General features: G+C 51.8%; 1 protein-coding gene and 1 non-coding gene across 5 annotated transcripts; both read left to right on the forward strand.

The window, feature by feature from the left end:
• Positions 1-106: 106 nt before the first annotated feature.
• On the forward strand, positions 107-19530 carry Patz1 (POZ/BTB and AT hook containing zinc finger 1). Of its 4 annotated transcripts, none has more exons than XM_015991638.3 (5): positions 325-2320; positions 3733-3796; positions 9467-9638; positions 16636-16708; positions 18085-19530. In XM_015991638.3, the coding sequence occupies exons 1-5, from the start codon at positions 1050-1052 to the stop codon at positions 18116-18118; spliced, it is 1614 nt and encodes a 537-aa protein (XP_015847124.1). In that variant the 5' UTR covers positions 325-1049; the 3' UTR covers positions 18119-19530. The 4 variants fall into 4 exon arrangements, with proteins under 4 accessions (XP_006972973.1, XP_015847124.1, XP_006972975.1 ...); XM_006972913.4 differs by having other exon boundaries at positions 707-2320; positions 16571-16708; XM_006972911.4 differs by lacking the exon at positions 16636-16708 and having other exon boundaries at positions 107-2320.
• On the forward strand, positions 12265-12340 carry Trnav-aac (transfer RNA valine (anticodon AAC)). The gene has a single exon. It is a non-coding gene; the product is annotated as a tRNA-Val (tRNA).
• Positions 19531-22265: the final 2735 nt, after the last annotated feature.

Raw genomic sequence — 22265 nt, forward strand, 5'->3', positions numbered from 1 at the left:
AGCATTGGCGGAGCTGGGGAGTGGGGGGGCAGGAAGCGGGGGGGAGCGGAGCTGCAGGGGGGGGTGTATAAATAGGGAATGGGGGGACGTGCATCCTCCGCTGGGTGAGGGGGGGTGCTCGGCACAAAGAAAGTGGAAAGTTTGCGGCGCTAGGCGGCCCAGGCTAGGGAGCCCGGTGCGCACGTGCTGCTGGGCCAGGGCCACCGAGACCCCCCACGCCGAGCCTGCTGCTTTTTTTCTTTCTGCAAGCTGGGGGGGGGTGTTGTTGGTATCGCCCCCTCCTTCTCCTCCCCCCAGGGGTGAAAGTGCAAGAGGAAGTGCAGCCGCTGCCATCTTTCCTCCGTTCCGAACGCACGGAGCCTGGGGCCGCAGCGCCGCCGCTCCGCCGCCACCCGTGCCTGGCCTGGGGAAGGGCCCACCCTGCCGCTGCCACCCACTCGCTTCGGCCGCCGCCTTCGCCGGGCTCCAAGACCCGGCCTACGCCACCGCCCCCGTGCGCGCCGACCGCCGCTTTCGCCTTCGCCTTTTGTTTCCTTTGCTCCGGAGCCCCCGCCCCGGCTCGCGCTTTGCAGGGGACGCAGCGCGCGCCCCCAGCGGGCCCGGGAAAAGCCTCGGAGCGCGCGCTTGCGCTTGCGCGGCGGACCCCCTCCTCCTCCCTGCGCGCGCGCGCGCCTTTTGGCTGCGCGCCGGCGCCGCCTGGCGGGCGGGAGGGGAGGTGGCGGCCGCGTTTGCAGGAGGGGCGCACCTCTTCGCTGGTTTGCCCCCTGGAAGGTAGACCGAGAAAGGGAGGCGGGCAGGCGGGAGAGTGAGTGCCGCGCCGGGTCCGGCAGGGGGTGGGGTGGCTATGTGGGGGGCAGTGCACCGCTGGGTCTAGACGTTCTGATTCGGGCAGGGGGCGTGTGCGCTGGGCGCACCTGCGAGGACTACCGAGCCCCGGGCCGCACGTGCGGGGAGTGTGACTTGTCCGCTGAGCCAGGCGTCGCTGCCTAGGGGAAGGGACTGGGGACCGGCGGGTGCCCGGCCCGGCTAGCGGGGAGGGGGCAGCGGCCATGGAGCGGGTCAACGACGCTTCCTGTGGCCCGTCGGGCTGCTACACCTACCAGGTGAGCAGACACAGTACGGAGATGCTGCACAACCTGAACCAGCAACGCAAAAACGGCGGGCGCTTTTGCGACGTGCTCCTACGGGTGGGCGACGAGAGCTTCCCGGCGCACCGCGCCGTACTGGCTGCCTGCAGCGAATACTTTGAGTCTGTGTTCAGCGCCCAGTTGGGCGACGGCGGAGCTGCAGACGGGGGTCCTGCTGATGTAGGAGGCGCGGCGGCGGCTCCGGGCGGCGGAACTGGAGGCAGCCGCGAGCTGGAGATGCACACCATCAGTTCCAAAGTGTTCGGAGACATCCTGGACTTCGCGTACACGTCCCGAATTGTAGTGCGCCTCGAGAGCTTCCCTGAGCTCATGACGGCCGCCAAGTTCCTGCTGATGAGGTCGGTCATCGAGATCTGCCAGGAAGTCATCAAACAATCCAACGTGCAGATCCTGGTGCCCCCTGCCCGGGCTGATATCATGCTCTTTCGCCCTCCTGGGACCTCTGACTTGGGCTTCCCTTTGGACATGACCAACGGGGCAGCCTTGGCAGCCAACAGTAACGGTATTGCTGGCAGCATGCAGCCTGAGGAAGAGGCTGCCAGGGCCACAGGTGCAGCTATTTCAGGCCAAGCTTCCCTGCCTGTGTTACCTGGGGTGGACCGCTTGCCCATGGTGGCTGGACCCCTGTCCCCCCAACTACTGACTTCTCCATTCCCCAATGTGGCATCCAGTGCTCCTCCACTGAGTGGCAAGCGAGGCCGGGGACGCCCCAGGAAGGCCAATCTGCTGGACTCCATGTTTGGGTCTCCAGGGGGCTTGAGGGAAGCAGGCATCCTTCCATGTGGCCTGTGCGGGAAGGTGTTCACTGATGCCAACCGACTCCGGCAACATGAGGCCCAGCACGGCGTCACCAGCCTCCAGTTGGGCTATATCGACCTTCCTCCTCCAAGGCTGGGTGAGAATGGGTTACCCATCTCCGAGGACCCCGACGGCCCCAGAAAGAGGAGCCGGACCAGGAAGCAGGTGGCTTGTGAGATCTGTGGCAAGATCTTCCGCGATGTGTACCATCTCAACCGGCATAAGCTGTCCCACTCTGGGGAGAAGCCGTACTCCTGCCCGGTGTGTGGTCTGCGGTTCAAGAGAAAAGACCGCATGTCCTACCATGTGAGGTCCCATGATGGGTCAGTGGGCAAGCCGTACATCTGCCAGAGCTGTGGGAAAGGCTTCTCCAGGTGAGAATGGCCCCCTCCCCCACCCTCTGCCGTGTACTATCTTAGTTATGCCTCTTGAGACAGTTCCTTGCCAGGATATGGGGATGTGTGGATCTTGTGGGGGTGGAGGGTCACTGGACCTTAACAGAGCATGCCATGTTTAAATGAAATGTTTTAAGACCCCTGGTTTTGATTTGGGGTGGCCAAGCTGCATCCGTCCCTTCAGGCAAGTTCTCCGGCACCAGGGCACCACTGTCCTCCTCCTCCGGGGGCCTATGGGAAGGGGCCGGATTCCTCAGGCCAGAGCCATTGGGCCTCCCCATTCTTCTCCCCCGGCTCCCTTTGTGTTTCCGGCACCAGGCGTGGGGCCCCCTCTGGGGGCGGGAGGCTGGGCTCCTCCCTCGACTTTCCCCGCCTGAATGGCTGCGGAGGGAGGGACTGAACAAGTGCGTCTAGGACTCCTTACCCTCCCGAGGCCCAGAGCCTCCGCCACAGTTGGAGTAGGCCGGCCCGCAGCGGCAGTCTCTTGCTTTGCCCCTCATGTGACCCCGGGATTGGGAGGCATAAAGCCGGCTACTCGGGGTTGTTTTGCAATAGCAATGCTGGAATGCTCATGCGCTCTGACCTGGTGGCCACAGAATCCAGTGAACCCACAGCTCCTCGTCTGTTTTCAGGACAGAATGAAAGGCAGAGGCCCTCTTTTTAACTTTTAGTGAGCCTTCCTGGGAACTGAGGACTTCCTGGGAGCAGAGGGTTGTGCTGTTTTTTGTTTTTTTTTTTTTCTTCTTCCAGTTTGAGAGTATTGAATAAAAGGCTGGTTTTAACTGGAATCCTGAGGACCTTGTGTGTGTGAGCTTAGGGACAGGGAATTCCCTCAGAGGGGCCCCAACTTCCAACCAGTCTTACCGGTCAGACAGCCCCTGCCCACCTGCTCTGGCGGGCATCTGGCTTGCCAGCCCAGCTGGGGACTTAAGGCTCCATCCCTGGCCTCTGGGGACTGAATTCCATCCGGGTGGCATTCATTGGCTGCTGTGGCGGGAGAGGCTGGGGGGAGGGGAACGCAGAGCTTCTAAGGGGCTTTAGTCTGGACAATGAGTCCCACACCCCCCCTCCCAGAAAGGCTGGGCAAGGCATCCCCGTGTCGTTCTAAAGCTGCTGCCCCAGGTCCTAGGAATCATTGAATTTCTGTTGGGGGTGGGGTGGGTGGGGTGGGGTTAGCTAGATCAGAGGGAAACATTTGCTTCCCCTCCCCCCAGGGGGGGAAGTGACTGAGATGCTTGGGCCCTCGGAGCCAAAGCTTGGTGGTGACTTTGTCTTTGTCTTGCTGGGGTGGAGTCCTCCCTAGGAGTGGGGGGGGGGGAGGGGGAGACTGGCCAAGTTTGACCCATCTCTTTTGATGTCTTGTTTTTAAAGTCTGTTGATCTCTTTTTCAGGCCTGATCACTTGAACGGACACATCAAGCAGGTGCATACTTCTGAGCGACCTCACAAGTGTCAGGTAGGGATCGGGCCAGGGTGTAGTTGGGTGGAAGAACGTTGCTGTTCTCCCAGCCTTGGCCACGAGCAAGCTGCAGTATTGGGCCAGCTGACTGACCACCGCTTTCCACACACCTCCCCCTCTGTCTCTCCATGTCCTCCCTCTGTCTTTTGTTCTACACCCCAGCCCCCTCAGCTTCCCCCAGGGCTGAGATCCTCTTTCTTGGTTACTTGGTTCTGGTTTCCAGTCTTGGCCTCCATTCTGTTGCTTGGCTTTCCTGTCCTGGCCTTGGCCAGCTCCTTGGCTGGTGGGCCACCCTGCACAAGTATTGTCTTGGTGGGTCTGACACCTTGCTGGGCCTGGCTGCTGGTTCCCAGCACTGTTCCAACTGTAGGGATTTCAAAAGGGCTTCTGGTGGCCCGCCAACAACCCTTCCCCTGGTTTGAGCTGAGTGGGAACTTGGGTTCCATCAGTGGAGAAAGCATGGCATTAGGCGAGGCTGGAGGTAGGTAGTGGGTGGTCCCATCTCCAACGCCAACATCAAGAGCAAGGCAAGGCATTCTCTTCCAGTGTGGAATCATGTAGGGAAGTCTGGACTGGATTTTCTCCTGTCTGCTTGAATTCTATCTGGGGGCTCTGCTGGCACCTAGAAGATGAGTTCTCTTTCCTGGCCTCTGAGCATTTCTCTGTGATGAAAAATAACACCACTATCGTCTTGGTTATCTCCCTCTGCTATGGCAAGTGCCTTCAACTGATTTCAAGACCTGTTGACAAGGGCAGATTCCAGGAGATCAGAGGAAGGAGTGGATGTGCACAGTAGGACAGAGCTCCAGGGATAGGAATGAGCACTGCTCACAGATGCATGGCTAGGTAGCCTCTCCCAAGGACGCTGGTTCAAGGCAGGCCTGCTGGGACCTGTCTTTGCCCTGCTGCTTCCTGCCTCTCCATCTCTGGCTCTGTTGTCACAGAGAACAGTCTGACTCCCAGGTGGTGTGCTGAGCAGCCCCAGGCAGGATAGGAGGAGCCCAGAGGGCAGTGGGGGTGTGCCCGGTGGCCTGGGGGGGTAACCTGCACTCTCTGCCCTTTTTCCAGGTGTGGGTTGGGAGCAGCAGCGGCCTGCCGCCCCTGGAACCTCTTCCTAGTGACCTGCCATCATGGGACTTTGCCCAGCCTGCTTTGTGGAGGTCGTCCCATTCAGTTCCTGATACCGCCTTTTCCCTCTCTCTAAAAAAGTCCTTCCCAGCCATTGAAAACCTGAGCCCAGCACACTCCAGCAATGCTCTCTTCTGCTCAGCCCCACCAGGATACCTGAGGCAGGGTTGGACAACTCCAGAGGGCAGCCGGGCCTTTACTCAGTGGCCTGTAGGCTAGCCTGGGTCCTTCTGGAGAGGTGGAGGAGAGTGGTGGCTGGCTGGAGACCCTTGCTTTGGGGAGAGGCCAGCAAGATGGTTCCTGCCCACCATTCCAGATCTTGCCAAGATGTCCTAAAGTATTCCCCAGCTTGAAGCTCTCCAATAGTGATAGCAAGGAGCACCTTTCTAAAGTGCCCCCACAGCCTCTGAGTTTCTTTCTCAACACTCGTCTCCGCCCCTGCCTCGACAGGTGATGCCCGGGCACTCGACATTGTCTGGCCCCAGCCTGTGTGCTTCCCTTCCCCTGGCCTCACTTTCTTCTGACTGGGGTTTCTGGCCACCCTCCTCCCCCTGGGAGCCACTCCCCCTCCAGAGAAGCCTCTGGCCCGGCTTCAGTGGGGTCATTGTGCTGCGCTCTTCCTCCTCGCAAGGTCCTGCTTTCATTTCCGCCCAGTGACTTGCGCTCATGTCTGAGGTTTTTTAGCTGGTCTGCTCAGAACTCAACTAACCAGTAGCTTTGTATTGTGATACATGACTTTAGGGGCTGACAGAGCAGACAGACACTCCCTCCCCCAGGTCCCTCTGGTGTGTCCCTTAGCCCTGCAGACTCTGCCGGGAGATCAGGAGTGATGATAAAAGTTTTCATTCTAACATTTGAGGCTTTGTGTGTTTTGTCCTTGGTCTGTCATAACAACTGGCATCATTGTCCCTTGGTGTACGAGCCAGCTCCTGCCATGCCTCTGCCCTTAGGCACACACTCACAGACCTGACCCTGTAGCCAGAACCTTCTAACGAGGACCCAGCAAGGTATGATGTGCTAGCTGTCACACTCTAGGGTTGGTTAAACTTCAGGGACTGCCTCAGCCACAGAGGATAAAAGGGGCCGTTTACTCAGACTGATAGAAAAGCCTTTTGAAGGTAAGGGGCAGGGAGCCTCAGGCTTGAGTCTCCTTAACTGGTTCACATGCCCCAGCCATTGTCCTGGCCTGGAATTCAGCCAGAGCTGAGAGGCTGGAGTGTCTTAGCCCTCTCCCATTGCTTCTGGTGACCCCATATCTGAGGCTGGTCAGATAACGCTGAGTGGGGGTGAAGGGGTACACTCAAAACAAAGCAGCTAAGGCCAGTGGAACTGGACTTTCATGTGTTACTCTTAGATTTTTTCCTGGCTTCTCAAGATGCCCCCTCTGGCTTCCAGACTGCTAAGGCCTCCTAGGGTTAGGGGTGTACATTAGTGTTCTTGGGGTCCTATCCTCCAGCTGCCCCACTCAGGACTGAAAGTTTTAGAAAGCATGGTGGGGTAAGCATTAAGCATGATAGGTTCCGTGGCTAGTGGTGATAGTGTGCCTCCTAACAGTAGCAGACTGTGAGCCTTGGCTGTGAGCACAGTGGGCACTTCAAGCCAGTAGGCAGTCATACTGTGCTGCTGGCTGGCTGGCTCCCTTTCAGGGCCTTCTGCTGTCTGCAGGATGGGGAGTCTCAGGTTCTGGGTGTCCCCTTTAAGGTCAGTCTCCCTCAGCCCATTCTCTGCTCTCCCAAGTCACATGACCAGCCTCTTTTGTGTTCTGTGCTGTCTGAAGTTCTGGTTGGCCCAGACTGGGACTCACACACAGTAAAGCCTGGGGACTCCAGCCACAGAGGGTCAACTGAACAGGGAAGCCAACAGCTACTTTAGTTTGGCTTTATAACAAGGTGGTAGCTTCGGCTGTGTCTTTATCCCAGCTGGAGATTGGCATTCCTGATGTTTGCTTGGGGTGAAGTTAGCCTTATTGAGAAAGAATCAGGGAAGGATGGGGGCGAGAAGCCAGCTGCATCTGCGATTTTAATTTTGCTTAGTTAATCCCCAAATATTTAATCCACTTGGGGATAATCTAGGGTTGGCTGTCCATTATCTTGGGTACCAAAGTATGACAGAGCAAAGCCTTTAAAGGAGAGATTACACATGGTTGTCAAGAGAGACAAGGTATCTTTCCTGCCTCAGGCTTCCTCTCCCTAGAAAAAGGAAGACAATCCTGAATACTTTCATCTGGTTCATGGTAGCTCCTTTGAATTCTGAGGCTTAAAACTTTCTCGGTATTTGAGGTGGCACACACCTTTAATCCCAGTGCTTGGGAGGGAGACAGGTGGATCTCTGTGTTCGAGGCCAGCCTGGTCTACAGAGTTATAGGACAGCCAGGGCTACATGGTGAGGCCTTGTTTGAAAAAACAAAACCAAGCACCCCACTCTCACAGCTGCAGGGGATCTTTAGCAGAGCTAGCTCTTGTCCCTGGGTGGTGACTGTGTTTACCCCTCTCCCCCAGAGGTGTGGTTTACAGGTCGCTAGGCTGGGTGGAAGTCTCAGCTCCCCCTCACTGTGGCCTGTCACTGGGTCATGATGATAACCCTAGGTTGGGTCCTCCTGTGACTGAGACTGAATATCCAAGATGCTTTCTGGGTTGCCCAGGTGCTGGAGTTTGCCTGCATATCCTTGTCCCGGGACAGAACTGGACAGGGTCAGTGTCAACACCTTTCTTTCATAGGATGCACAGGTATTGGCTTCAGAAGTGGTAAGACTTGAGGCCAGTTCTCAACCTGGCTGTCCTGCATCCTCACAGGGCATCTGTCTGCCCAGCTAGGAATTGGTGGAGATAAAAAGACGTCTGGCTGGAAGATGGCTTGAAGACTGGTCTGGTCAGGATGTATAGATTGCTCCTTTCTCTACTCCTTGAGTCTTGGGCAAGGTCACTATGATTGTTAGCTTCCTCATTTGTCAAAGAATTAAACAGAAACACACAAAAGCAGATGTCATAGGGTGACCTGTTTAGGTTAGTACTGTTTACTTGTGATGACAGAGGAACAGGAGGCCTGTGCTGGTGCAGGTGTCTGGGGTTGAGGAGGGAAATGGTGGCGACTTCTACCTCCACGGCATTGCTATCGGCTTCATGCTTTGAGCATACAGTAAGGAGATACACGTGTCTATGTGGTGACAGTGTTCAGACACTTACCTTGAGATTTCAGGTTCACTTCTAAACAGGAAATAGAGGGAGCTCCATTCTGGCAAGTTAATGGGGTGGCACCTCGCCAGTGGATTAATAACAGAACCCTCAAGTGGGAAGCTGCTTTCTCTTACAGTCCTAAAGCAGAGAACACACACAGGGAAAAGAAATTTAAGTTCAATTTGACTTTAGCTCCTGAGGCATCTCCTTGGAACCAAAATAGCTTGAAAGCCACTGGTTCCACCTCTTTTCAAGACTTTGTGACATTCTGTGTTCCCCAAGGCACCTCAGCCTTTGCATGCCCCAACAGAGGAAGGGATGTTGGGGAGAGATAATTACTAGGGAGCTAGACCCTCATTGGCAGGGTGTGGGTTCTGACCGTTACTTCATAGCTACAGGGCCTGGCTGTGAGGCCTGCTGGGTTGTGCCTTTCAGTGGGTACACACTCCTAGAGTGTGCAGGGGTAACCCTGCCTTGGGGGGGCTGCTGTATGATGAACTGCATAAGACAAACTATCAATGTGAGCTCAGGGCCTGCTCAGGCAATGCTGCAGGCTGCTGTCACTGTTCCTGCCGTCACTTCCCCAACATAACATTGCACAAATACTCCTAATGTCTGCAGCCCACATTCTCCATTCTCCATTGGCAGAACTGACTCTTGTTTATTTTATAAGCTGCTTTTTTAATTCACATTACAAGAATATTACAAAACGTTATCTTGGTACTTTGTCCTGCCATTCCATTTCCCTGTGGCCAAGACAATTGTCATGTTTGAATGAAACAAATACATTGGATTCTTTGTATAAAGCAATACGGGGAAACCCAGGGATGGGGAACAGGAAGACGGGTTTATGTGCTGTAACTCACTTATTATAACCAGTGCTCCTTAAGTCAGTGCTTTGTGGTTAAGAATGAACAGAATGAACAGATGTGGAGGTGTATACCTGTGAGCCCAGCACTTTGCAGAAGGATGAGCAGTTCAAGGTCAAGTTCAGCTTCATAGAGTTTGAGGTTAGCCTGAGTTGCATGAGACCCTGTCTCCAAAAACCAAGGGGGTGGGGAGAAAAAAAAAATGAACAAATACTTAACTCTTCACTCAGAAGAGGAGCACGGGACTTAGCTGGTCATGTTTTGATCTTGTCTGTGGTAAAGAACTAATAATTCCAACTCATATATCCCATGAAACAGCATTGTGGGAAGGAAGGGCAGCCACTTGGCATTGTGAGTAGAGCCTTAGCTGAACCATCCAGCTTTCTAAAAGGGACTGATTTCACAAGATTACCAGAAACAGGGCTTTGCTTCCTGGTGTACTCGGTCAAGTGTGAGATGTTGGTTGTTTCTCATCCTGCTCTCCTTTCTCTACGCAGACCTGCAATGCCTCTTTTGCTACTCGAGACCGCCTGCGCTCCCACCTGGCCTGTCACGAAGACAAGGTACCCTGCCAGGTGTGTGGGAAGTACCTGCGAGCAGCATACATGGCAGACCACCTAAAGAAGCACAGTGAGGGGCCCAGCAACTTCTGCAGCATCTGTAACCGAGGTAATCCCCACTGTTTCCTCACTTCAGAGTATGGGCCTGATCTTCTGGGGAGGCCACCCTCCCCACTGAATGAGAAATGCCCTCACCTGGGCTTTGAGCACATCCCTCAGCTAGTCATTTGAAATCTCTTCCTTTCCAAGAGGCCTGGGTGCTTAAAGGTCCCAAGAGACTTAGTGATGGGAACAGAAGGAAATAGGTGATCCCCAAGCTCGGGGTCAAATACACCTGCCCAAGTGGCAGGAGATGATGAATTCACAAATATACTACTCAGAGGTTGGCGAGGCGTCACTAGCCTGAATGGGCTGTAAAAGAAAGGGTCCTGCTAGCTCACTCACTGTCATATGAGAGTCATCGGCCAGGGAAGAAGGCTGGACCTAGAGATAAGTGAGAGACAAAGCTTTCTAGCATAAATGTCTAAAAGCGATTCCAAACCAATGGTGGCCGTGAAGGACAAAGGTGGAAGGGCTCTGAGCAGGGCAGTGCGCTTGAGGTTGGCTGAGGTTGGCCTGTGCAGTGTCTAGCCGGCAGCAGTGTTGGTTTGGAGGAAGTCTGGTATGGCCGAGGCTCTGCTGGGTAGAGGTGGCTGTTGAAGTGCTGGAGTTTGTTGCAGACAGTGTCTGTGCTGAAGGAGTGAGGGCGAGCGAGGCTGCTTCTTTGGTCTCCTTCTGTGCTTGCTTTGACCCGATGGGCATGTTGCTCATTGCTTCCCGGAGCACTCTTGTGTCACTGTTTTTATAAGTCTAGTATCTGACTTGACGGGTTGGACATCGAACGAACCAGGAATCAGGATACACAGAGCTTAGTTCCGGCCCCTTGCCATGTAGCTTTGGGCTCCCCTTGCCTTGCTTCTTCTCTTAAAAATGATTAAGAACCTTCTTCCCCTTTCCATCTCATGAAGTTGCTGTGAGGACCCCGAGGGAAGGTAACTGAGAGCTCTCTGAATGCACAAGGAGTTGCACCTTTGGGACGCTCCTCCTTACACTGTAAAATGGTAAAATGGCGTGATGCTGCTTCCTGATAGTCTGGTTTGGACAAGGCACAAGGCTGCAGGGTGCTGTCTCTGAGTGTTCCAAAGTTCTTGGTGGAGACATTCCGCTGGGTAGAAGTTTTCTTGGAGTCGTGGAGCCAGGTGCCTTCCAGAGACTACACACACCCTCACATTTGCCTTGCTGACCACCTAGTGTTGATGCCTGTTCCATTGGGAAACCTGCTGTGAATGCTTCAGCTGCTTCTTGATTCCCTCTCGGAGCAAACAGTGGGGAGGTGAGGGCAGGTGTCTTAGAAAGACTCCAGTCTTAGAAAGCTGGTTTTTTGCCTTGTTTCATCCTAACCTGGCTTTCATAGAGGACCTCCAAATAACTCCAAACTTGCCAAAATGCACCATCAGCAGGAGTTTGTCAGGTTTCCTGTGAAGTAGCCAATCCTGGAACTGGCTCAGTCGGCAGAGCTGAGAACTGCTGAAAGTGGTGGAGGATATTAATAATAAAACTGCAAGTCCAGCCCAGATGACAGAAGAGGGCAAGAACGGGACAGCGACTCGGCTTGAGCAGCCCGGGGGAAGGCAGCAGCGAAGTTAACCCATCAGGGTACAGTTTTCCTCAAGAGCGGCAAGAGGACTTCAGCGCCACCTGCAAGCCATGTGACTAGGGTGTGGAATTCAAGAGAGCAAACCCAGAGCCCACCAAGACGGTGGCCACCGGCTGGAGAGCAGTCTACACGTTCCTCCAGGTCTAGCCCATGCTGGGTACCCAGAAGAGGAAACAGCTGCAGCCATTCTGAGGAGAGGAAAAGCTGGATGCTGCCTCTGGACGGCCAAACAGGGACAGCAGCACACAGATGTCAACAAACAAGAGGGTGGAAAGAGGATGAGGGGACTCTGTCATCCTTTGCCCTGTGCCACCAAGGCTATCAATTAAATAAGTGAATGTTGGTAGAGCTGGGGTTGTGATTTGGTGGGAGAGCACCTGCCTGCATGTCGAGGCTTTGTGTTCAGTCCCAGGCACTGCAGAATAGTCTCAGGTAAGGTTGAATCAGGTGAACTTACAGGTGTCTTCTGAAATCTTTCAGTCCAATAATACTTTGATACTTTTTTTGGAATATTTTAAATTGTGTGTGTGTGTGTGTGTGTGTGTGTGTGTGTGTGTGTGTGTGTGTGTGTGACCATGTAAATGCAGCACCCCATGGAGTGCACTGGATCCCCTAGAACTGGAGTTATGGGTAGTCGTGAGCCATGACGTTGGTTCTAGGAACTAAAACTGGGTGCTGTTACAGAGGAGCGCTTTTAACCACTGAGCCGTCTTTCAGCCTCGCCCTGAAGCCCAGGCTGGCCTCAAACTTGCACTATTGCTTGTAATTTTTTGCATTTGAGAGACTGAGGCAAGAGGACAGCTCGAATTCCAAGTCAGCCAATGCTACACAGAGACATCTTGTCACAAAGGAGAAGAGCCTTTGTCACAGACAAAGGAGATGGTCTAGTAGCCTACTCCTGTGGCACTTACAAGGCTAAGGCAGGAGTATTCTCATGAACTCAAGGCTAGCCTGGGCTAAATAGCAATTACTAGGCCAGCCAAGACCTTCTATCATAAAACAGAACAAACAACAACCAAAAAATAAACACACAAGGGAGGTTGGGGATTTAGCTCAGTGGTAGAGCACTTGCCTAACAAGCACAAGGCCCTGGGTTCAATCCTCAGCTCCAAACACACACACACACACACACACACACACACACACACACACACACACACTCTCTCGGGAGGCTGGAGAGATGGCTCAGCAGTTAAGAGCATGAGCTGATCTTCCAGAGGACCCAGGTTCAATTCCCAGCACCCACATGGCAGCTCACAGCTGTCTGTAACTCCTGTTCAGGGGATCCGATGCACTCATACAGACATACCTGCAGGCAAAACACCAATAAGAATAAGTAAATAAATTTTAAAAAGACACATACAATGGAGGCAAGGTGTGGTGGCACACACCTTTGATCCCAGCACTCAGGAGGCAGAGGCAGGCAGATCTCTTGAGTTCAAGGCCAGCCCGTTCTATAAAGTGAGTTCCAAGACAGCCAGGGCTGCACAGAGAAACCCTGTCTTGAAAAACAAACAAAACCAAGCAAGCACACACAAGGGAAACTTCTTCCTGTCAGATGAACACGTGGGTAACAAGGTAGCCCTAAGCCATTCTCCTGCACTAGCAATCTTAATGCACCGTTAGATTTGGCCCCTCCACGGTTTGGACACAGAAAAAGCAGTCCCCAGTCTCTGCACGGACATGAACATGCCTGTGAATTATAGGGACACAAGCAAGAAAATACAACTGAAGACGGGCGGCCTTTTGCCATTGACAAACTCCTGGTTTCTGGAGAGGGAGAGACTTGCCGGCAGCAGTCACGAGTGCACAGTGCTTCCATCCTGGAGGCCCTACATCAAGCGGCCTCTTTGGCTCTTGGTTCATCAGTGAGTAGGTGGGTGAGCTTAGAACTTCAGCTGAATACATCTGGCCTCAAAGACGCATTCTGCTCAGCAACTCCGCTTTTTCATCCCAGCACCTGACTTGCTGAGTTGCTGTGTTTCAGTTCTGGGTTTTAAGTGGCAGCTGTGGATCTGTTCTTGCCACTTTCCAAGTAAGTCTGCTGTAGACAGTACCGTCTGCAACCAGGGGAAGTCGAGAGGATCCAGCCACATAGTCCTCAGAATGGTTTTGGGGAACATGCAGGATGTTTTTATTGAGTATCTGCTGTATTTTCTATTAGATAGCTCTCCCTACACGGAGTGACTATAATAATTCCTGGTGCTTTTTTTCCCATTCACTCTCATTGTAGTGGCATGTTCTGGCATGCCATGAAGAGGTTTCATTCTACTTCAGAGGCCCCAAAGGAATGAAAAACCAAAGGAAAATTCTCTTGTGAAAATGGCAGCATCATATCATCAGAAAGTTCTGATGTCTTGCGCTGGTTTGTGGGGCCACTGTATCCTGTTTGGCATGTGTTTAGAGGGCTTTACAATGCCAACTGGAGGGGCAGGGCTAAAAGCCTTACCCTCTTCCCTTTAGCCTTGCCCACCCGTTCCTGACTGTAGCCTGCTTCTTAGGAATGTCTGTCCTCCAGTGTCTGGCCCCAGGCCAAGCACTTAAGTACAGCCCAAGACCTCTCCCCAGGCAGGCTAGACAACTAGGCCTTAAGTACAGGCCAGTCTTTGAAGTAACTATGTTAGGAAAGTCAATCTTCTTCTGATAACACATTTCCCTGGGGATCACCACCCGCTGTCCTCAGGAGGTTTTGCTAAAGAAGGTTCCCACAGGCCAGGCCTCTGTCTCCTGGCAGCCCATTCTAACACATTATTACACAGTTGTGATAATGAACCCTATTTCACAAGTCCAGAGGACTTTTTTGTTGTTTTGAAGCTGAAGGGCAATTTTATTCGAGTTTGAAAGAAAAATATCAGGGTATATTAGAGTTCTCTAGAGGAACAGAACTGATAAAATGGAATATATATATGAAAAGGTGATTTATTAGAGTGGCTTGTAGGCTATGGTCCAGCTATTCCAACAGTGGCTGTCTACCAATGGAAGGTCTGAGAATCCATTGGTTTGTCAGTCCATGAGGCTGGATTTCTCAGCTGGTCAATGTAGGAGGGAATCCCAAAGAAGTAGGCTCTAATACCAGTGAAGGAATGGACTTGCCATCGAGACTGCAAGCAAGCAGGCAAAGAGAGCAAGCTTCCTCCTTCCATGTCCTTTATGTAGACTGCCAGCAGAAGGTGTGGCCAAGATTAAAGGTGGATCTTGCCCATCTCAGAAGATCCAGACTAAAAGTGGGTTCACTTCAACTTATTTAATTAAAAAAATCCCTCACAGGTGTACCCAGCTGCTTGCATTTTAGTTAATTCCAGATGTAGTCAAGCTGACAACCAAGAATAGCCATCCCACAGGGAGACAAGTGGTACATCTCAGCAGTTGCTGGGATAAGGAAGATGGACAAGAGGAGAAAAAGCCTTTTAAATTAAGAATGTGGCATGCATGAAAATTACTTTATCACACTAAGCCTCTAATTCATCAGTAAAATGGGTATTATAATAATTTTAAATGGGTAGAGTATTGGGGAATTCTGTTTACAACTTCATACAAAATGTTGGGCCCTGCCACACTGTCAGCATTTAAAAGTAAATCTTTGGCAGGGAGGTGGTGGCACACGCCTTTGATCCCAGCCCTTGGGAGGCAGAGGCAGGTAGATCTTTTGAGTTTGAGGCCAGCCTGGTCTACAGAGCAAGTTCTGTGACAACTGGGGCCATACAGAGAAACCCTGTCTCAAAAAAACAAAACAAAACAAAACAAAAACAAACAAACAAAAAAGTGAACCTTTGTTACAGTTCAGGCAGTGTTCAAAATGTGGCTAGCTGGACATGGTTGCTCTTCCTCTAATCTCAGCATTTGGGAAGCTGATGCAGGAGGATGCCACATATTTCAGAAAAGTCTAGGCCACAGAGTTAGACTATATAATAAAAAAAACAAAAACAAGCGAATGGATGAATGAATGCATGCTGTAGCAATTCACACTTTTTAAAATCAAGTTCTGTGCAGAAATCACACAGTACATTTCCCGTCTTTGACCCTTTGGCAGGGAATCTCACTGTGATCCTGTGACTAGTTTTAAAAGGGAACAAGGGGCGGGCAAGATAACTCAGCAGGTAAAGGTACTTGTCACCAATTCTGAAGACCTGAGTTCAATGCCTGAGAGATGGTAGGAGAGAACCAACTTCTACAAGTTGTCTTCTGACCTTTACCCCTATCCCCAAGTAAATAAATAAATGTAGCCAGTGGTGGTGGCACATACCTTTAATCCCAGCACTCGGGAGGCAGAGGCAGGTAGATCTCTGAGTTTGAGGCCAGCCTGGTCTACAAATCAAGTTCCAGGACAGCCAGAGATACACAGAGAAACCATGTCTTGAAAAACCAAGAAACATAAATAAATAAATGTAATAAAACAAACTTAAATGGAAGCAGAAGTACCTGGGGAATGTGCTGGCCAGATCTGGAGCAGATTAAAGGAACGAAATCAGGACACTCACCCTTGAGTGAGCATTATACTAGAAGCCTTTAGGTTCCTACTAAAGGTCTTTTCTGATACTTGACTATGGTGGGATTTGATGGCATACTTCTTTCCTGTGAAACTCACGTCAGTCATTTTATTGGCCTGCCTGAATCTGTGGCGTCATTCTTGCAAGGCCTTGTGACATTTGTGGAAACTGGCCCGAGATCCCTTCTCCAGCTTGAGATGCTCATGCCTTAAACTGACTGAAGCGTGAGGAGTGAAGTGAAGCTGCTCTAAGACAGCCAGAGCGCATCCCGAGAGAGGCTGGTGGATGCTCCACAACCAAACCCAGAAGACCGGGATAAAGGACGACCAGGATACCACTTGGTGCAACTCCCTGTCTCTGTTCTTCAAAAGGTGGAACCAGTTCTTAAGTCCTTGTTCTGAAGGTGGAAAAGTTAAAATAGAGCATGCACCAACAGGTAGAAGAAAGGGGACCCCTGGAAGCTTCCTTGGGGGTTACCCTGTAAGAGATAAGCAGGCTTCTGCTGGCTGGAGCCCCAGATGCTTGTCTAACCACATATCTAGCCATGGTCTCTGCAGCTGACATGGGCCTGTGTGACATCACTCAAACCGCCTGGTACTGAGGCGCCAAGCAAGCCAAGGTGGCTGGCCTGGGCCCTTCAATGTAGCCTTTACAGAGAAGCTGACTCATGGACAGTGGCACTCTCCATCCTGACCCCATGGCCTGATGTGATTGCAGATGCTTTTGAGCCAAGGAGAGAACCCCTTCCAGGTGCAGCTGACCAGGGAATGCTAGCCAGAGCTGCCAAAGAAAAGGCATGGGGAGCAGAGAGATATCTCTTGCTGGCTGTGGGATCTCATCTCCTTTTGTCTTGTTTAGGTTTCTCCTCTGCCTCCTACTTAAAGGTCCATGTTAAAACCCACCACGGTGTTCCCCTTCCCCAGGTCTCCAGGCACCGGGAACCCATCCTGAATGGGGGAGCAGCGTTCCACTGCGCCAGGACCTATGGCAACAAAGGCAAGCGACCCCTTGCTCTGCACTTTGCTTCTCTGCGCAGACTGTGTTGTGAGGGCGCTGGGCCGGGTGGTGGGGAGGCAAGAATCGCAGTGCTCTCCAGGACAAAGTTAATCATGGGTGTCTCACTTCCCAACAGTGAGTGAGGCTTTAGGGTACTGCTGATCCAGCCTGCCTCTTCTTCCCCAGCCTTCCTTCCTTCCTCTTGGCTAGCCCCCATTGTCTGGAGCCCTGCAGGGTTGCCCTAGGGCCTGAAGAGGAACTGCATGAAGAGTTGTTACTCTGGGCCTCTCCACCGCCTGCTGCCCTCTAGGATGGTGTGGATCCGTGGCTGAGTGCTTTCTCCTTGGTTGATACTGTGGGTGGGTGGGAGCCAATGGCTGGCTTCTTCCATGGTATTGGTGGTTGGTTGCCACAAGTGGTCCTTTCCAAAGAGCCTCTGGCTGCATTTGTGAGGTGCATGGCAGTAAATGAGCTACCTGACTGCTTCTGATTTGGAGTTGGTTTGTTTGACAAGAGATTCCAGGCTCACCATTACCTTGTTGGTTCATGTTGTTTGGGGGTGTGTCACGTTGTTGCTGTTGTTGTCTTTTCGCCAGGGGCATAGCAGATGGTAGAGATGGCATGCTCCATGCTCCCATCACAGACCTCCCATCCTGGCATGGCTTTCTGGACCCAGGCAGGAAGCTGCTAGTTGGCAGTAGACCCCAGTGTGGGCAAAGCAGGGCAGTAAGGGCCATTTCTTGGTGTAGACGGGGCTACCCAGCTGACAAGCTGTTGAGAGTTGCTGTTCTTCTGTGTACTTTGGCTGTATGGCCCTGGAAGGGTCTTTGCAGAAATGGAAAGGTTGTATAAGCCTTGTATAAGGGTTGGTTGCTATCTGAGCCATCAGTAAGATCTAGTGGAGTAGAGGATCTCATTCATGGTTCTAGTTTTGCCTGCTTTGTGAAGGGAGCCACTGGTCTAGTGCAGGGGACAAGCCACTGTCACATCTGCTCATCATAATCAGAACAGACTTACTCCAGAGGCACCTCTGGAAGCACCTAGGAATTGGGGGGCTCTGGGCTGTTCTGAGCAGAAGTAGGAGGGATCCCCTTTAGCCTTCCTTCCTTGAAGCAGGCTGAGATGATGAACTCCAAACTCACATCTGCATGAAGAGTTGACAGTGAGGGAGGCTGGTGGCCCCAGGACACTGTCCTCTTGCCCCCATAGGCAGTCTAGGCTCCTAACAGACCAGCCAAACCTCCCTGGGTTCTGCCAGGTTAGTTAATTGCCCAAACTGGTCTTCCAGAGCCTGTGAGCTGGCCTCTCATGACCCCTCCAGGAGGGGACAGCTCCCGTGCCTGGCCTCATCTCTTCCCTGTTTTGTTTTTTCATAGAAGGCCAGAAATGCTCACATCAGGATCTGATTGAGAGCTCTGATTCCTATGGTGACCTCTCAGACGCCAGTGACCTGAAGACACCAGAGAAACAGAGTGCCAACGGCTCTTTCTCCTGCGACATGGCAGTCCCTAAAAACAAGATGGAGTCTGACGGGGAGAAGAAGTACCCATGCCCTGAATGTGGGAGCTTTTTCCGTTCTAAGTCCTACTTGAACAAACACATCCAGAAGGTGCATGTCCGGGCCCTGGGGGGTCCCTTGGGGGACCTAGGCCCTGCCCTGGGTTCACCTTTCTCTCCCCAGCAGAACATGTCTCTTCTCGAGTCCTTTGGATTTCAGATTGTTCAGTCAGCGTTTGCGTCATCTTTAGTGGATCCTGAGGTGGACCAGCAGCCCATGGGGCCTGAAGGGAAGTGAGACATGCCGTGTCCCCACAGAACAGCCACTGGGGACCGCTGAGAATGCTGTGAATGCAGAGGGAAGTGATGTCTTTGGGTTCTGTAGCTGAGAGATTTTTATTCATTTTTAACTCCCATCCCTGCCCCTACCCTGCTCCCCTCCCTGTCCATCACCTATTCCTCCCAATGGTCTTAGAACTAGACTCTCATCTGATACTCTGCAGAAATATTTGAGAGACCTGGTATGAGACAAGGGCAGAAACACTACATAGGCCTCTCTGGCAGCACCAGTCCTGGTTCCTCTAGTTCTGAGCCAGAACTTCTGGTGCTCAGCTCTTGGTGATCCCAAACCCAACTCCAAGGCCTTCTTGGACCTTGGTAGTTTTGGTCCCTCCCACTTCTTTCATTCCTCATCCCCTCCTAGATCCTCAAAGAAATTACAGTTGGGTCTCTACCCCCTTATGGCCAACTATTTTTAAGGACGCAGAAACCTAGAGCATCCCATGGACCATAGGATGCGTGTCCTCCGAGAGCCCTGTGAGGTTGGCCCTGGTCTTCCTGAGCTGCTGGAAGCTAACATTTTTCTGCCAGGACAAGCTCATCTACTGAGGACACCTCTACCCCAAATTCCAGTTTCTTACTTGATTTTAACCATTCAACTTGCTGTTGGGCTTTGATTCTCTAATTCTTATTGTTATTTTTAGGACCAGTTGTAGTGAATTGCTACTGAAAGCCACCCCAGGTGACACAGCTCTTTGTAAACCGCAGTCACAAGTTAGGGTTAGTATTAAACTTTGTTTAGATGTACCATAATTAACTTGGCTAGTTGTTTGAAGTCTATGGAAGAAATAGTTTTATGCAAAATTTAAAAAAAAAAATTCCAGTCTGATCAGGAAGAGGTTTCAGTGGTGTTGGGGGCCAGGAAGGTGGGGGAGCCTCAGGTAGAGACATTGTGTACCTTGGTTGTGTTACACTTGAGCAAGCCCAGGTTGACCTTGTGATGTGAATTGATCTGATCAGACTATATTAAAAACATTAGTATGATACCCTGCCTGCTCCCCTGAGTCCAGTTTTTCAACTGTCTTTGGGACCTGGACATCAGCAGTCTGGACACCCTGCCGGGGAGGGGCAGTAAGTGGTCCCCAAGAGATCCCATTCTTCTCCATTTCACTGATGCCACTGTGCCTGATGGGTAGATGTTCCCACCAAAAGACAAGTTTCCAGGACTCGTTCACTCAACAGATCCTCAGTCCTTATTTTCACTGTTGTGCACCAGGCATGTTTACAAGCTCTATAACGAACAAAACGCCCTTGGACTTCCTGGGAGAGATGGTTAGCACGCAAGCAGGTTTAAGTATGGCTCTCAGACCGTTAGAACTGCAAGAGGAAGACAGCAGAAGGGGACGGGTTAGTAACAGCTAGCAGATAGGGTAGCCCAGGAAGGTGTGAGGCCAGGGTTAGGACTTGGGAGGGGACTCCAGGCAATGACCTGCTAGAACTGTGGAGGGACACGTCAGGGAGAAAATCATTATGACCAGAGGGCTCCAAATAGCGCCCCCACACATTATCTAGCTTGTTTTGTTGTTCATTCATTACGAATGTATGAAGAGAAGACATTCTTAGTTCTGTGTATGTATATGCTTGTGTATGTGCTGATGTGTACATGTGGAGGCCAGAGGACAGCCTCCAGTGTTGTTCCTGAGGGGCCACCCACCTTGGTTTTTGAGGTGCTCTCTCACTGACCTGGAGTCCGCCAAGTAGGCTAGCTTGGCTGTCTGAAGGAAGGCCCCTTGTAACTCCAGTTGTGGGATTATGAGTGCAGCACACTACTGTGCCTGGCATTTTTTTTTACACGGGTTCTGAGGCTCAAACTCAGGTCCTCATGTTTTCAAGGCAAGCACTTTACTGATTGAGCTATCTCCCAGCCCCACAAAGGAGACTTAATTAATGGGAACAAACACCAATCGCAAGAGGGACTGGCAGGCTCACACCTCAAGGATCTTGAGAAATCTCAAAATGAATAGAATAGTCTGATCTCCAAACAGCAAGAAGAGAAACAATCGATGGTAAAGGAGAAAAGATAAACATGGCAGGAGGGACAGGGCACAAAGTTACTGAATCCCACGTCAACAGTAATCACATTGCTGTTCTGATTTAAAGGCAAAACCTTCTGGCTAGATTTTTAAAATAAGTCATCCATTTATATGAACTCTTGGGTAACTTGCTAAGCTTTGTGGACTGGAGAATAGAGTTGGCCAGGCTGACCTAGCATGCTGGAATTTTGCAGACCTGTGGCTATGTGACCATAATAGATTTCCAGCCTGATTATTCTTGTGTTAAAAGTACAGACCTGGCCTCGAGGCGAGGACTTGACGTGTTTGCCCTGAGTCCTTCTGAAGTCATTCTTAGTTCTGTGCCCTGGCCACCCGGCCACCCTGCCACCCCGGGCAAGTGGGAACTCTAGTTATAAAGGAGGAGGTCCTGTCAGTGTCCCAGGGCAGGAAGTCAACAGCCGGACAAGCAGGTGCTCCTGCCTGCCCCAGACTCCCTGTACCCTCCATGCCACAGACAGGACAGCTGTGTAGGACATAAAGGGTGGTGGTCTTCATGCCCGCCTAGGGTACAGAACTTGTGCTTTTGCTCCTGAGCAAATTTCCAAGCTTCAAATCCTCATCAGCAGACCACCATCACAAGCTAAGGCTCTACCTAGTCTTCAGCACAACTGTGAAACTGGTTCTGTTACTATTCACCTGCTTCTTGCAAGTGAGAAACAGGCTCTTCATACTTAGAATGACCCCCAACACCTCTCCCCGAAACAATTGGGACCATACCCCAGACTTCCCTGGGCTTTACTGAAGTAAAGGTAGATTTGTCCGCAGGCACATCACAGTGCTAGCCTAGCTACTGCTGGAAGGCCTGGGCCGTGAACAAGCCAAGACTGAGGCCCTCTACTAGCTCCTATGGCAGATTACCCTGTGAGGGTCAGGGAGATCCCATGCCCCAAGGGACCCTAGTGAGCATAGCTGTGGAGAAATGTGATCACCAGCAAAGTAGAACCTGGGTCCCTAGCAAGGTGGGCTGTGGCCGTTCCAGAATATAGCTGTGAGATGCTTTTTACAACTCTGGCAGTTCTCCAAGCCTTAGCCTCCTCTTGACTCAAAGTGTGCATGACAGGAATGACTGGGAGGGTTGTGGCAAAGCTTAATGTTGTCAGGAGTTGGGCACAAAAGAAGACTCCCTGTGAGAATGAGTAAGTGACTTCTACTTAGGCCTCCTGTTCCTTCTCTTAGCAGCCTTGACTGCCCCTCCCCCAAACAACTGCATGTAACTTACCTTTGGATTTCCCAGGTCGGCCCCTAGCGTCCTACTTGGTATTCCCCAAGCACAAATAACCACTTGTGGGTCTCTCTCTCTCTCTCTCTCTCTCTCTCTCTCTCTCTCTCTCTCTCTCTCTCTCTCTCTTTCTCTCTCTCTCTCTTTCTTCCCCTAATGTGTCAGTCAGGCCTTTATGGCATTTTCCAGTCATACTTTGTTCCAAATAAACACAGTAACCATTAATAATAATGACACATTAAGGGTGCCAGGCACCTGCCTGAACCCTCACATGTATTGATTCATACCCACTCAGGCACTATTTTAATAATTAAGCAGCTTGCTCCAGAGTAGTAGGCAATCCAGTGAGACTGGAACCCAGCAGTGCCCCTGAATTTCTTCTGCGCCATCCTCCCATAGGGACTGGTGTGGCTTTCCCCCAGCTGTCTGTCCAGCTGGAGCTTCCACA

This window comes from Peromyscus maniculatus, chromosome 10, assembly GCF_049852395.1.
Source record: "Peromyscus maniculatus bairdii isolate BWxNUB_F1_BW_parent chromosome 10, HU_Pman_BW_mat_3.1, whole genome shotgun sequence".
In the NCBI taxonomy this organism is placed as follows: Eukaryota; Metazoa; Chordata; class Mammalia; order Rodentia; family Cricetidae; genus Peromyscus; species Peromyscus maniculatus.

Coding starts and splice junctions, on each gene's coding strand:
- Patz1 (XM_006972913.4), top strand. CDS start 1,050: ATGGAGCGGGTCAACGACGCTTCCTGTGGCCCGTCGGGCTGCTACACC. Junction 2,321..3,732: donor TGTGGGAAAGGCTTCTCCAG/GTGAGAATGGCC, acceptor TCTCTTTTTCAG/GCCTGATCACTTGAACGGAC. Junction 16,709..18,084: donor CAGGACCTATGGCAACAAAG/GCAAGCGACCCC, acceptor GTTTTTTCATAG/AAGGCCAGAAATGCTCACAT.